Source organism: Monodelphis domestica, chromosome 7, assembly GCF_027887165.1.
Source record: "Monodelphis domestica isolate mMonDom1 chromosome 7, mMonDom1.pri, whole genome shotgun sequence".
Classification (NCBI taxonomy): Eukaryota; Metazoa; Chordata; class Mammalia; order Didelphimorphia; family Didelphidae; genus Monodelphis; species Monodelphis domestica.
Genome location: NC_077233.1, coordinates 55,058,220 through 55,072,324, shown reverse-complemented (window position 1 = coordinate 55,072,324; position 14,105 = coordinate 55,058,220). Strand labels below are relative to the sequence as shown.

The window sequence follows — 14,105 nt, the reverse complement described above, 5'->3', positions numbered from 1 at the left end:
AGAATATAATTCTTCACTTTAGTTTATTTGTGTTTTTATTTGAGAGTTTGAGTTTTATATATATTTACAGCAATGAACAGTATAGAAGTATGTTTTGCATGATAATACATGTATAACCAGATAAAATTGCTTACCATCTCCAAGAGAGGGGAAGGAAGGGAATGAGAGAGACAATTTAGATCTTACAACTTCAGAATATGTGGGAAATTATTACATGTGATTGGGAAAGTAAAACAACTTTTTAAAAAATATATATACCCTTTCAACTAGAAATATCACTACTAGGTCTGTACATCAAAGAGATTTTTTTAAAAGAAAAGGACTTTTATGTTCAAAAATATTTGTAGCAGTTCTTTTTGTGGGGGCAAAGAATTGGAAATTGAGGGGATGTCTATCCATTGGGAAATGATTGAAAAAGTGATGTAATATTATTATTGTGCTATTAGAAATGACAAGCAAAAAATAAAAAATGAGAAGCAGCATTCTCTAAGAAAAACCTGGAAAGACTTATATAAACTGATACAAAGCAAAGTGAGAAGAACCAGGAGAACATTGCATGAGACAATTCCAAAAGACTTATGATGAAAAATGCTATCCATCACTAGGGAAAGAACTGATGGACTTTGAATGCAGATTTAAACAAGCTTTTTATAAATCCTTGCCTTCCATCTTAGAATCAAAACAAAGTATTGTCTCCAAGGCAGAAAAGTAGTAAAGGCTAGGCAATTAAGGTTAAGTGACTTGCCCATGGTCACAGAACCAGGAAGTATCTGAGGTCAAATTTGATCCCCAGACCACCCATCTCTAGGTCTGGCTCTGATGCTACTCTGATGACCTAGATGCTACTAAAGCATGCTTTTAAATGGTTTTTCTTTATTTTTCTTGTTTTTTAGGGGTTGTCTATATTTTGTTTTACAACATGGTCAATATAGAAATATTTTTTGCATGACTACATGTATAATTGATATCAAATTGCTTGCCTTCTCAAGGAGAGGGGATGTCAGAAAAAGATGAAGAGAATTTAGGACTCAAAAATGTTTTAAATATATTAAAATTGTCTTTACATGTAATTGGAAAAATAAAATATAAAACAATTTTGAGTAATAATAATAAATGTGGTCCCTGCCACCAGAGAGCCTACATTCTAATGTAGGAAACAATATGTGAATAACTAGTTATGTACCAGATATAATAGCATCTGAGGGTAATCTGAATAGAGAAGGCAGCTGAAGAAACTAGGAAATACACATGGAAACACAACTTGGAGTTGAGAATGGCAAGTATGCGGGGAATGGAAGGTTTGGGTAGAAGGATGTTCATGGATTTGGTCATGAGGATATGTCCCATGTTGATATCTTCTAAAAGATTTCCAATTTTCAAACAGGAAAATTAGATATGGGTAAATGTTACAAATGAAAAACACCATTTTGCATTTCCATACACATTTTATTAGGGGGTGAGGTAAGTGGAGGAAAAAGGTGGATTTGGAGGCAGAGGTCTTGGGTTCTAATCTCAGTCCTGCTACTAACTACTCAAATGACCTTGAGAAAGCCATTTCTCCTCTGTGAACCTCAGTTTCATCATGTGGAAAATAAGGGAAATGGACTAAATGATCTTTAAAGTCTCTTCCAATTCTGAATCCAAGATCCTAGGATGCCAAAAAAGAAAATGAAACCAGGGAAATGCTGAGAAATTTTTTGCTCCCACTTTTCTCCACCAGCAGATGTTTATGAGACTGGCAAGCTCCTGCCGATTGAAAAGGCCTGTACTAATGGTACCATGAAATGCCATCTCAGCAATTCCGAAGGCTTCATGCATTTGGCAGGAGCAGGGATACATTCATCTTTTCTTCCAATTCCTACCCTTGAAAACGCTGGCTTTGTCAGTTTCCAAGCAAACTTGTTTATAAATGAATGTCCCCTCCCTACCTGGGAAGCTGTCTGCTAATTGCAAGAGAACTGGGAATCCTCTGTGACCAAGCTAATTCTTGATCTCTATTCCTTGGAAGTCCAGAGAAGCCCGAAGAGCACTGACAAGGTGAAGATAGAATCGCTCCTGTGCTTTTAGGGGCATTGGACAGCTCCCAACCCACAATAGAAAACCCAGCTCTTGTCAGGGAAATTCCATTAGTGTTAGATTCCTTAGAGAGTTTTTATAGCCTTTCAGAGTCTTCTACGCAACATTCCCCTCACCCCGTCCAGAGGGGAAGATCTTAAACTATTATCCAATTTCATATTTGCGGGGACTATAGAATCATAGAATGGGAGAATTAGAAGGGCAGTTAAAAGTCATCTAATCCAACTCCAGCCTAAAGCTCAATTCTTTCATTAACCTCCATTATAAGTCTTTTAACATAGTAAAATGGGACACATCTTGGTTGTAGAGTCCTAGGACCAGGATTGAAATCCCATCTCACTATTTGTGTGACCTTGGGCACCACCCTTGGCCTCAGTTTCCTTATCTGTAAAATGAGGGAATTGGACAGAATAACCTCTGAGGTTCCTTTTAACTCTGGGTCTATGACAGTATAATATATTTGATAAGTGGTCATTCAATCTCAGAATGACCCCAAGTTTGGCATTATGATTCCCATTTTGCAGGTGAGAAAAATGAGATTCATGGCACTTTAATGAACAAAGAAGCACAGAAGGAATTCAAACCAAGGTCTCTCCTGACCTCTTTTCTCTCCCTGTATGTCTCTTTTATAAGAAAAATATTTTGTATATTGTAACATTCTACATAAACCTAACTATTCTAACATTTTATGAAGCTGTTTTTCTAAGCAGTGAATGGTGTGGCATACATACTCATATCTGCCCCAAACCAACCTGTTCCTGCAGCTAATGCCTATTTAACTGCTGGGAGTGGGGGGAGCAAAGAACACTGAAAGGGGGTACTCATTAACAAGTTCAATTATTCCTCACTCAAAGTCATGGCTGGACCATGTTGACAAGTACAAGCAGTTTGTGGCCACTGGCTTAACCCACCTGGATATGGGAAAGAGTATATAACATTAAGAAAGAACAAAAGGCAGCAAAAATAAAACATGAGACAGAATGTGGCAGACAAGACAAGAAGGGAAGAAAGCCAATATGAGATAAGAAGCACATCTAAGAGAATTGGGCACAAGGCAAAAAAGGGAAGGAAGGAAACCAAACCATAAACTCCATGAGGGCAGAAGACATGACTCATTAATCTCCATAGCTCTTCCAGTGACTAGCATGGTGTTCTGCCTATAGTTGAGGATGCCTGTGGTGATGGATGAGACCTGTTACCTCTATGTTGCTGGCAGGGAAATGAGCTGGAGCTGGACAGAAGAGGAAGCTCTCAGTTGACATCCTTTAAATTCCCCTTTCTAAGACAAAGCCCTGAATGCCCCATCCTAGCTATGGCTCTGAAAAAGAAATTCCTGCATCCCAAAATAATCTTCTCCTTCCTTATTATGTGAATGCTTAAAATGGTGCTGAACCATTTCAAAAGTCATTGACCTTCCCTCCTAAGTTATTCATCTAAAATGCAAATATTCCTTGGAAGGGTAAGATACTAGGTTACCCACAGAGTAAGACTGATTTTGCTAGGTCATTCTCCCCCGTTTCCAGAAAGGCATTGTTGCCTGGAAGAATAAGAAGGGGTAAAAGGTGGTATATAAGAGCCCTAGGAGAAATGGAAAGTACCTTATTACCAAAGGAACCCTTTACCATTCTGCACTTGGTTACTTGTACTTGGAATTAAGAGCCTGTAAAGTACAGTCAGGCAGATAAATCCCCATAGCAATATTTTTTTAATTTTCTTCCATGCGGTCTCGTTATTAAGATTTGTTCACAACTAAGGTGCTCTGTGAGTGCATGTCAGTCTCTTTCCTGATCCCCATCCACGCAAACCCTCATGCCCTCATGGGATTCTTTGGAGAGACAGGGCAAAGAGACCCAGACTAGAATCTAATAACCCAAGGGAACCCTTCATTAGAGGGAGGGAGAGAAGTTGCCACAAGGAGGGAAAAAGACCCCATGGTGAATTTCTCTGTCCACAATGAAGCCTCCTTTGGTGAGTAATAATCCCTAGGCTGGGCCTGCCATTCGAGCCTTCATTCTAGAGCTGCATACAGCTTTTGGGTTCCCAGCTGGATCTGTGTGGGCGGCTAAAACACAGGATGAACAATGCCTCATACGCATCATGCAGCATCAAGTTGTCTTGCAGACAAACCTCCCAGACAAGCACGCACATATGCGCACCAGGAGTATCTGTCTCTAAACACATAGAAATAGGAGGCCCTGCTTCTGTTGGGAAGGGCACTGGTGACGACAATGCTTTGCCTTCACGCTAGAGATCTGTTCCTGAAAATCCATGAGGAAGCTCATTTTTTGGAAAAACTGAAGTGTTGGGGGGTGGAGGGGAAGGGGCAGAATTTCACTGTTTGGGGATCCTTGCTGAGAATCACCCTCCTAAAGGGAATAATCCTCTTGGTAATACAAAAAAAAATTCATCTACTTGGGGACAGATTTCTTAAAGCATCTCTAAAATGCTCTCAGGAAGGAACCTATTTATGAGGGAATACAACCTGTGAATGAGTGTTCTGATACTATTCTAGAAATCCTAAACCTAATCACTGGCTTCCCCCTACTCCCAAAAGAACCCATATTCAAAAGACGTCAGTAGCTTATATTATAAAATGGGACCACACCAGCAAAGATGAGGTCCCTAATCAGGAAAGCACTAGAAACACTGACAAATACCCATAACTCCCACTTCTGAACCTTTCTACAAGCTATCCCCCCATAGACAAGGAATGGACTTCTATACACTTCTACTGTTTAGCATCCTTGGTTCCTTCCTCTCGGGGCTCAGATCATGTGCCAGCCCCTCCAAGAGATCTTTCCTGATTCCATAGTGTGTGTGTTCTCCAAAGCCCATCATCCCCCAAGTTACTTTGTATTGGCCTCTCTAGTCTTTGCATCCTCTCTCCCACTGAGATGGAAACTCTTTGAGAGTAGGGATTTGTCTTTGCATTCCTAGACTCTAGCACAATTCCTGGCCCATTTAATAAATCATTCTGGAGGGCAGCTGGGTAGCTGGTGGTTGAGAGCCAAGCCTAGAAACAGTAGGTCTTAGGTTCAAATCTGGCCTCAGACACTTCCTAGCTGTGTGACCCTGGGCAAGTCACTTAACCTCCATTGCCTAGCCCTTACCACTCTTCTTCCTTGGAACCAATACACAGTATTGACTCCAAAATGGAAGGTAAGGGTCTAAAAAAAATAAATGCATTCTGAATTAAACTGAAAAGTTTGATAAAGGATAACAGATTCCATAACAGATCATGGAATTAAATCAAAGCGGGTGCTTAATCTGGTATGATTCTAGTTTTAGGATCTTGGCTGACTTAGGCAATTTTATGGGATAACATTATAATTACTGAGTTACCAGGGCCAGCAATAGGAATAAGCAGAGTAGGCAGCTGCTTAGCACATAACTCATGAAGGGCATAATAAAAGACACTGTTAAATATTACTCGTGCAGATGCATAGCTTTTTAAAGCCAAAAAATTTAGATTCTTCATGGCATGCAGGTATTTATTTTGCAAGAGGTAGTGTGGTTTCCTGGAAAGAATGCTAGATTTAGAGCCAGAGGACTCCCACAAAACTGCAGTTTATAAGCCCCCATCAATGGGTTTAATTTTTCTCTCAGTCAGAGGACACAACTAGTTTAAAGAAAAGACATTTAATAAAATAGCAAAACAAAAAATATCATGTTGAAACATTTCCCCAAAAAACCTGAGGCATATTTTAGAAACACATGTGACCACATATGTAGAGGAGTGATTCTCGCCGTTAACTCTGCATTGCCTACTGATCTCATAGGTAATACAAACATTGACCCTCACATAAAATTCAAACCCATAAACATATATTGAGAACATGTTATATACAATACACAAAGACAAAAAAATAGTCTCTATCCTCAAGGAGCTGACCTGAGATTCTGCTGGATGAAGAAACTTACCCAGGGACACACAGCTGATAAGTATAGGTTAGGATTGTGAACCCAAGTATCCTGACTCCAAGTTCAGTTACCTTTCCCTTAAAAGCCCAACTGCCTCTCTGGTGCCTATATATTAAACAGCATCTTTTTGAGACTCAGAATCAGTAAGGGCCAGGTCTGAACTCAGCCTCTGACACTAGCTGTGGGACCATGAACAAGTACCTTAATGTCTCTCTGAGCCTAAGTTTCTTAAAGTATAAAATGGGGATGAGAATGTTTGTATTTCTTACTTCACAGAGTTGCTGGGAAGCTAAAACAAGATAATGTGTATCACTTTGGCAAACCCTAAAAGTGCTATGTATTTAAATGTCAGTTAATATCATAAACAAATAATAGTTCCAACAACTATGGCACTTTACTTTAAATATATTATCTTCCTTGGATTTTTGCCACCATGCTGTAAGATCAATAGTATTATTATTTTTCTCATTCTTCCATATGAAGAATATACAATATGAGGAACTAAGGCTCAAAGACTTCTATAACAAATGAGTGGCAGAGCCAGAACTGGAACCCAAGTCTTCTAGCCTTAAATAAAGGACACTGCCCATCTCCTCCCAAACAAGTCTTTTACTCCTAAGTCTGCCACAATCAAAAGAACAAGTATGTGGTTGTCAGCTATGTGCTTAAAAAAGAAGGGTGTTAACATCACACCACATCTCCACTCCAGCATTTTAATTGGGTTTCTTCAAAGTGTTACCATTACCTCACCACAGGTCATTCCAAAACAAAATGGCAGATGGAGGCCTACTGGACCATATTCACTCACCTCCAACAACTTTTTTTAATGAACATCATTAGATACTGTGCTGGCTGACTTCCTTTGGGGGACTATTCTAACCCAGGCAGCCAGGTTCACACAAATTGTTTATAGAAATTCACTGCCTAGCTACATTCAGGTTTATATCCTCCAGCCCCTCCCCCTGGCAACATTTATCTTTCCAATAGTCAACTAGGGGCTACTCAAAGATCTGGAACATTATAGAGTGGAACTTGCCAAAAGACCCAACCAGGACAAAGCAATTCAGCAAGACTTCAAAATGGTACTTCCTACGTAGCATAGAAACTTTGTGCCTTTTTCTATAATACCCATGACTTGGCTTATCCCAAAATCAAAATCAACATGCCATGGAGAGTAAAAATTTCTAGCATTAAAAACATTGCATGTCCATTTAGAAAAAATATTTTAAAACATTCCCTCAGTTCTTGCCACCCCCAAGTATTATACTATGAGCAACAGTCAATCTTGCCTATCCTTAGTTCCAGTTCTATCAAAGGTTCATCTCCCTTTTCAACAAACAGTTGTTGACACTGTCTACCAAAAACCTAGGCTGCATAAAGTCCAGAAATGAGATGAGAGTTCTGATGGCCTCTGCCCTGCTCAGGAACTAGGGATGTTTACTTTGGAGAAGAAATGACTTCAGAATGAACATGGTAACTGTCCAAATTTTCTAAAGACTGGCACATGGAATAAGGGTAAGAGAGGCAAATGACCTAGATATAAAGATATGTTTCCTAATGCTTCAAGCTATTTAAAGGCAGAATTGACACCTTTGAGAGTCCCTGAGTTCTCCCTACTGGAGGTCTTCAGAGGTTGGATGATCAATTATCAAACTTGGTTCTTCCATCCATCGCTCCTAGTTTTCCTTAGAAAGTGAAACAGAAAAAATCCATTCTCTTCCCAAGGTAATCCCTCCAAATATTGGAAGGTAGCTTTTATGTTGCCCTCTTTTCCAGACTAAATAATGTCACCAGTTTCCATAACCAATGTTTGGATGGTATGGTTACTAGCCCTTTCACCATCCTCATTGTCATATACTTTCTAGCTGTGTGAGACTGGGCAAGTTGCTTAACCTCAGTTGCCCAGCCCTTACCTCTCTTCTTCCTTGGAGTCAATACTTAGTAAGGCAAGGGTTTTTTTTAATAGCTAATAGACAACAGACATTTATTAAGCACCTGTTATGTGCAAGGCACTGGGGATGCAAAGATTAGAAAAGACAGTCCCTGCCCTCAAAGAACTCACAATCTAATGAGGGAACAAAATGCTTTTTAAAAGAAGCTGAAAATGAGGGGAGGATATTAGGGAACCAGTGATGGGAATGTTGAAGTCCTGAAGCCAGGTGGAAGAATAGAAGGTCCCAAGGGCAAGAAGGAAGTAAAGGAAGACCCACCAGAGACAGTAATGAATGTTGAGGTGGCTGCCCTGGGCCAACTCCTTAAATCTAAAAGGGATTTTCAGATGATCACCTTTCCATTCTCTCACTAGGAGAGAAGGACCTCAGGGGTAAGGGGTCCTGAGGTATGAGTTTCTGAGTTGATTCCATCTTTTAGGACAATGAGTATTATCTTGGGCTACAGCAGCTGTTAAAGAACAACCTTGCAAATAAGCAATGTGATATATTCTAAAGTATCAAAAGTAATTTGTCTCCTAGTATCTACCTTCCCCTCAAAAAAAATCTTTACTTTCCTTATCAAATGAGGGTGGGGGCCCAATATTGGACTGGAGAAAAAAATCCATGATCTAAGAGTTCCTTCTAGTTCTAGTAGTTAATGAGAAGAAGGATGCTATAAAATTAATGAGTAGAGGTTGTAGCCCAATTTTGATCATGTCAATCAAAATAATATAGTACTCATGAAATCAAATAATAGGGAGCACCAAAACCTCACAACAGTCAATAGTTCAATTGGGAAGGTGGAGTAAAGAGTTGTTACAATCCAACTGATAATTGGTACCTATGCTCACAGAGCTTCTGCCATCTATTTTAATTAAATTTCTTACACATTGAAAGGGCATCTATCATGTGCCAGGCATAATCCAGGCAATTCAATATAGTCCTCAAGTCCAATCCAAACCTATTTCTGGAGCCAGGCACAAGCAGCCAGAAAAACTGAACACTATATTCTATAAATGTTAGTTATCATCATCATCATCATAAGCTACTATGTATAAACCCTCAAGGAGCTTACCATCTACTTTATTTTTTACAAAAACTCTTATCTTCTTTCTTAGAATCAATACTGTGTACTGATTCCAAGGTAAAAGATCAGTAAGGGTTAGGCAATGGAGCTTAAGTGACTTGCCCAGGGTCAAATAGCTAGGAAGTATCTGAGGGCAGATTTGAACCCAGGACCTCCTGTCTCCAGGAATGGTTCCCTATCCAGCTGTCCTCCATCTTGTTGATAACATTTATAAAGTGCTTTAAGGTTCATAAGATGCTTTATCAGTATTGTTTCATTTGAGCCTCAAGGTAATCTTTTGTTTTAAAATCCTCACCTTCCATCTTAGAATCAGCAGAAGAGCAGTAGTAATAAGGGCTAGACAATTGGGGTTGAGTGATTTGCCCAGGGTCACACAGCTATGAAGTGTCTGAGGCTAGATTTGAACCTAGGACTTTCTATCTCCAAGTCTGGCTTTCTATCCATTGAGCCACATAGCTGCCCCTTAAGATAGCCTTTTGAGGTAGGTAATATAGATGTTATTATCTCTACCTTAGAAATGAGGAAAGCAAAGAAATTGGCATTTAAGTGATTTGTCCAAGATTAAACAGCTATTAAGTATCTGAGACTGAATTTGAACTTGGGGTTTTCTGACCCCAGACTAAGCATTACCTGCTTCAACACTTAGTTACCCCAATGCATTTCTATAATGTTGATCCTTTGGTAACCAGCATCTGGCTAGTCAACATTAAGCTCTGCTGTATTGGCTTTCAATTCTGATATTTGGAAGGGTCAGGAAGAGACTGATCCCTCTCACACACACACACACACACACAGTCACACAGCTACTGTCAGAACATGGGATTTGAACACAGTTCTTCAGATTCCACAGCCAATATTCTTTCCCCATCCCTTTACATTCTGTCTTAGAACTGATACTATCAGTTCCATGGCAGAAGAGCAATAAAGGCTAGACAATTGGTGTTAAGTGACTTGTCCAGGATCATAAAACTAGGAAGTGTTTAAGGTCATATTTGAATCCAGTACCTCCCATGTCCAAGCCTGTCTATCCACTGAGCCACTTAGATACACCCAATTTTCTTTCTACTATGCAATGCTATGTCTCAATATAGTTGTTAAATATAATGATCTTTTTATTTATTTTTAATGAAGATATGCAAAACATATGTCCACATTAGTCATGTTGTGAAAAAGCAATAAAATATAAAATGCAATGATCTCTTAAAGAAAATAACCCAAGACCTTCTCCATTTCTACCTCCCTCTACTCAGGAGTATTCTGGAACCATTTTGAACTGGCTGGCTCTAGATGGTTGTTAAATTTTTTGTGTGAATATGTACACCTAAGAGATCAACAAATCCTACAAATCAGGGCTTGATTTATTGTTTTGTGTATTGACTTTAGACTTGACAAAGCGAAAGAGAAAATGTTATTAATGCAAATTAAAATTAGATTATATTCTGCATATTTTTTTCAGAGACCCAATTGTTAAAGATTTACCAGCACAAATCTCTGCCTCCACCATCTACACATACATATTGGTCAGTGGTAAGATGCCCAGATCCTTCTTCCTCCACAACTAACAACAAAATATAATAGATCTAAATTCAAAAGGCTATGCTGTCATCTTAGCTGTTTTGAAAGCCTGCCTGACTTAAGACCTTCTTAAAATCACAGCTTTCAAAAACCAGCATGTTAAACCCCTTCTGCTTCCTTCTGTCTGCCATACAGTTGAGAACAGAACATCACAGTTGTGCTGGGGTGGGTGCCCATGCCTGCTTCTTATCTGCAAGATTCATATGAGGCATAAATGACACCTGTTAGCCCAACACCTTGACAGAAACTTAAATTTAAGTAGCAGCAGATTCCAACACACACACACACACACACACACACACACACACACACACACAATCATCATTTAGCACCTTGAGCACCTTTTAATTAAGTCCCTACACTTGCCCTGAGTAGGCACCTGAAACGCATCACATCTGCATCTAATTTCACACAGAATATTTCACTAGAGCCACTTATCAATAATGACCAGGGTGTTCAATGAGCCCGAACACATTTCTAATGAATGTCAAACCTGGAATTCTGGGAAATTCTGCCAAAGATGTTAGTCTCCAGGCTTGATAAATCTTAGTCAGTGAGTCAATTACATTTATTAAGTATGTGCCTACAATGTGCTAGGCACTCTGCTAAATGGTGTATTAATACATCAATGTTGTAACTTCAGAAAAAATCAAACAGTTGGTATTCAACACACGCTGTCCTCTGCAGCTTCAGTTTGCATAAGCGTCTGGGGCTATGGTGAGGTAACATAAGAGGCATTGAGCCAAATTGTCTAGTCCAATGCCCAGCAGTCTTTCTATAAGATCAACAATCCTGAGATGACTATAAAATCCTGAAGACTAAAGTACCACAAATTAAAGTCCAGTCCTGCAGGAAGACCACAACATAGATACCAATCAGTAGAGGTAGAAAAAAGTATTTTTATCTAAAGGCTATTCAGAGTCATATACATATACGTATATATATTTGTTGACTTGTGAGGAAGTGAGCCAGGAAGGAGGAGGGTCTGGTTCCATACAATGAAAAATCCAAGTGTGAGAGCCATTGACATTCTTGCTGTCCTTATCCCTATTCTTTTTTTTTATTTTAGATAAAGATCAGCATTCGCCTTCTCCATGAAGCCTTTACTGACCAAGTCAAGTCACATTTCCCTACCTGGAATTCCCATAGTACTTCTTGTCTAACCACTCTTTTGGATGCTTATAGATTGCCTTATATATTTATTTAGGTGCTTCATGCATATAACATGTCCCTGACAAGATTTAAGGTCCTTGAAGACAGGGGCCATGTTTTTTCTTAGCGCTACATCAAAGTGTTGGAAACAGTAGGTGCTCAATAGACTTGTTGAAATGAATGGAACTGCCAATGAATTACACCATAGTTGCCTTTTAATGCTTTCCCTACCCTATTCTTAATTTGCCTCTATACCTTTCACTTCACCTTGCACCAGATGGCCATTTCCTGAGAATGGCCCCCTCAGGGCCCTTGTGCCAACATGGTGGGGGTGGAAAAAATAAATATTAAAAGGCTGACAGATAAGCTCACAGTCATACAGACAGCTCCCCACAAGGGCCACATGGAGTAATAGGCAATTCTCCATATCTCATTTCACCAACACCAACATCAATCATACCTACAGAATCTCAGTCTTAAAAAGAACAATATAGAAAGAGATGAGCAAAGATAAATAAATAACCCAAAAAAACACATAAAGAAGGTGTCAAAGGATGATATGAAAACTGGAAATCCTACACAAGAATGACAATTCTGGAATCTCTTTCTGTCAGTGGCAGAGACACCAAGGGACAAGTTGTGGAAAGGCTTGATCATTCTCTCTGTGGTCAGCCTTAGTATATTGAGGACGTGCTCCAAACATGCCAGCCTTTTCTGAAGATAAGGAGTCCGAGATCTCTTATTGATCAATTTTATCTTAATCTTTCTTGAACCTGTCTTTACAGTCACAAATCCAGCTAAAACATTCCCCCAAGTTCATTACCTGCTGTGTAAAGTAGAACTTCCTATTATTTTTCTATATTTTCTTAATTTAAGCTTCTAGGGTTTTCCCTCATGATCTGGAATTTGGCGAACAAATCTCCAGTTCATCACATTTTCTAGTTTTAGACCCTTGTCAAATACCCTCTCAGCTAGCTGGTAACCTTTCCAGGATTAAGCATATACCTTCCCCCCTCCACTCCCACTCCTTCTCAATCCACAACAAACCAAGTCCACCCAATCTCCCATTCACGAAACATGCCCAGCTGGCGAGGTGGGGGTTGGGGGTTGTGAAAATGAAGGCAGATGAGGGGAAGATGAATTATTAGTCCGAGTGGCCTCAGAGTTAAAAGTGAGGACAAGGAGCCTCGAGGTCAGCACCAGGGATAGCATCTAGGCAGCCGGGCGGGGCTGGGACAGGGGAAGGCCAGCCCAGTGGCCCAGTAGTAGGAGTATGGGCCCACCTACCAGTCGGTGTGGGATTCATCGATGACCAGGAGCAACTTGGACTTCCTGGAGGCGGCAGGGGTGCTGGAGGGGGCGTCCACTAGCCCAGCCGAGGCGGCGGTCTGCTTCACGGCGTTGGACAAGGAGCTGAAGAAGCTGCTGCTCATGGACTGCACCGGGGCTGCCGGTTGCGCCTGCGGTGGAGCCGGCTGGGGTGCAGGCTGATGGGACTGTCCCTGCGCCTGGGGCGGCGGCGGCCTTCGTTCGGGGGCCGGGGAGCCAGCTGCCGGTGGCCCGGCGGGGCCCGCGGCCGACCCTGGGGGCGGCGGTGGGGGTTGCTGAGGCTCCGGCCGCTGCAAGTCGGTCATGTAGCCATTGGGCAGGTTGGCAATGAAGCTGCTGTCAGAGAGGCGGCGCCGCAAGAAGTTCATCATCTGGTCGGAGGAGCGGGCTCACCGAGCCCAGCAGAGACAGACGGACGCGGACTGGGAGATAGAGATGGAGCCCGGGGCAGCTGCGGGAGCGCCGGCGGCAGGCAGGAAGGCAGGGCGTGCAGACTAGCCTCTAGCCCAGGAGAGAAAGGGGGCAGCGGCCCGCGTTCAGCACCCAGAGGGCAACGCTACCGGGCAGCGTTGGGCTCAGCCTGGGAGAGGTGCGCTGGCTGCTGCTGCAGCTGAAGATGTGACTGAAGCTGCTGCTGCTAAGACGCCCGCCCGCCCGCCCGCGGCTTCCTTAGCTAGCCAGCTGACAGGATTGCTGCCACCAACAGGAGCTATCAATGTGTATCCAGAGTGGAGGGCGGGGACTTCGGCGGGTTGCGGGCTCCTCCTCTTCCCGCCCCTCCTCAAGCACCGCCCAGCCCCGCACCAGCCGCAGAGCGCATCCCTGAGCGCCCCTCTGCAGTTTAGCTGTCCAGCGTGTCTCGCCTCCCACCCCCGCCTCGCCGCGTTGTGCTCCAGACCAGCCAGCCCCGCACCAGCTAGGGTCTAGGGGAGACAGTCCTGCCTGGAGCTAAGGGACAGAGCTCCCCGAAGGCCCCTCGCACCCTACAGTCCACTCCCCACCCCCTGCATGAGCCCTAGACCCCCAGCCCGGGT

The 14,105-nt window shown here is 41.9% G+C and overlaps 1 protein-coding gene across 2 annotated transcripts in view; it reads right to left on the bottom strand.

The window, feature by feature from the left end:
* SYN2 (synapsin II) overlaps positions 1–13,825 on the bottom strand; it is a 258,206-nt gene extending 244,381 nt beyond the window's left edge. The window contains exon 1 of one of the 2 annotated variants that reach the window (XM_056804670.1): positions 13,030–13,825. In XM_056804670.1, the coding sequence (XP_056660648.1) occupies positions 13,030–13,442 (413 nt within the window). In that variant the 5' untranslated portion in view covers positions 13,443–13,825. The remainder of the gene's footprint in view (positions 1–13,029) is intronic. The other variant, XM_056804671.1, reaches the window with a different exon arrangement.
* Between the last annotated feature and the right edge of the window lie 280 nt (positions 13,826–14,105).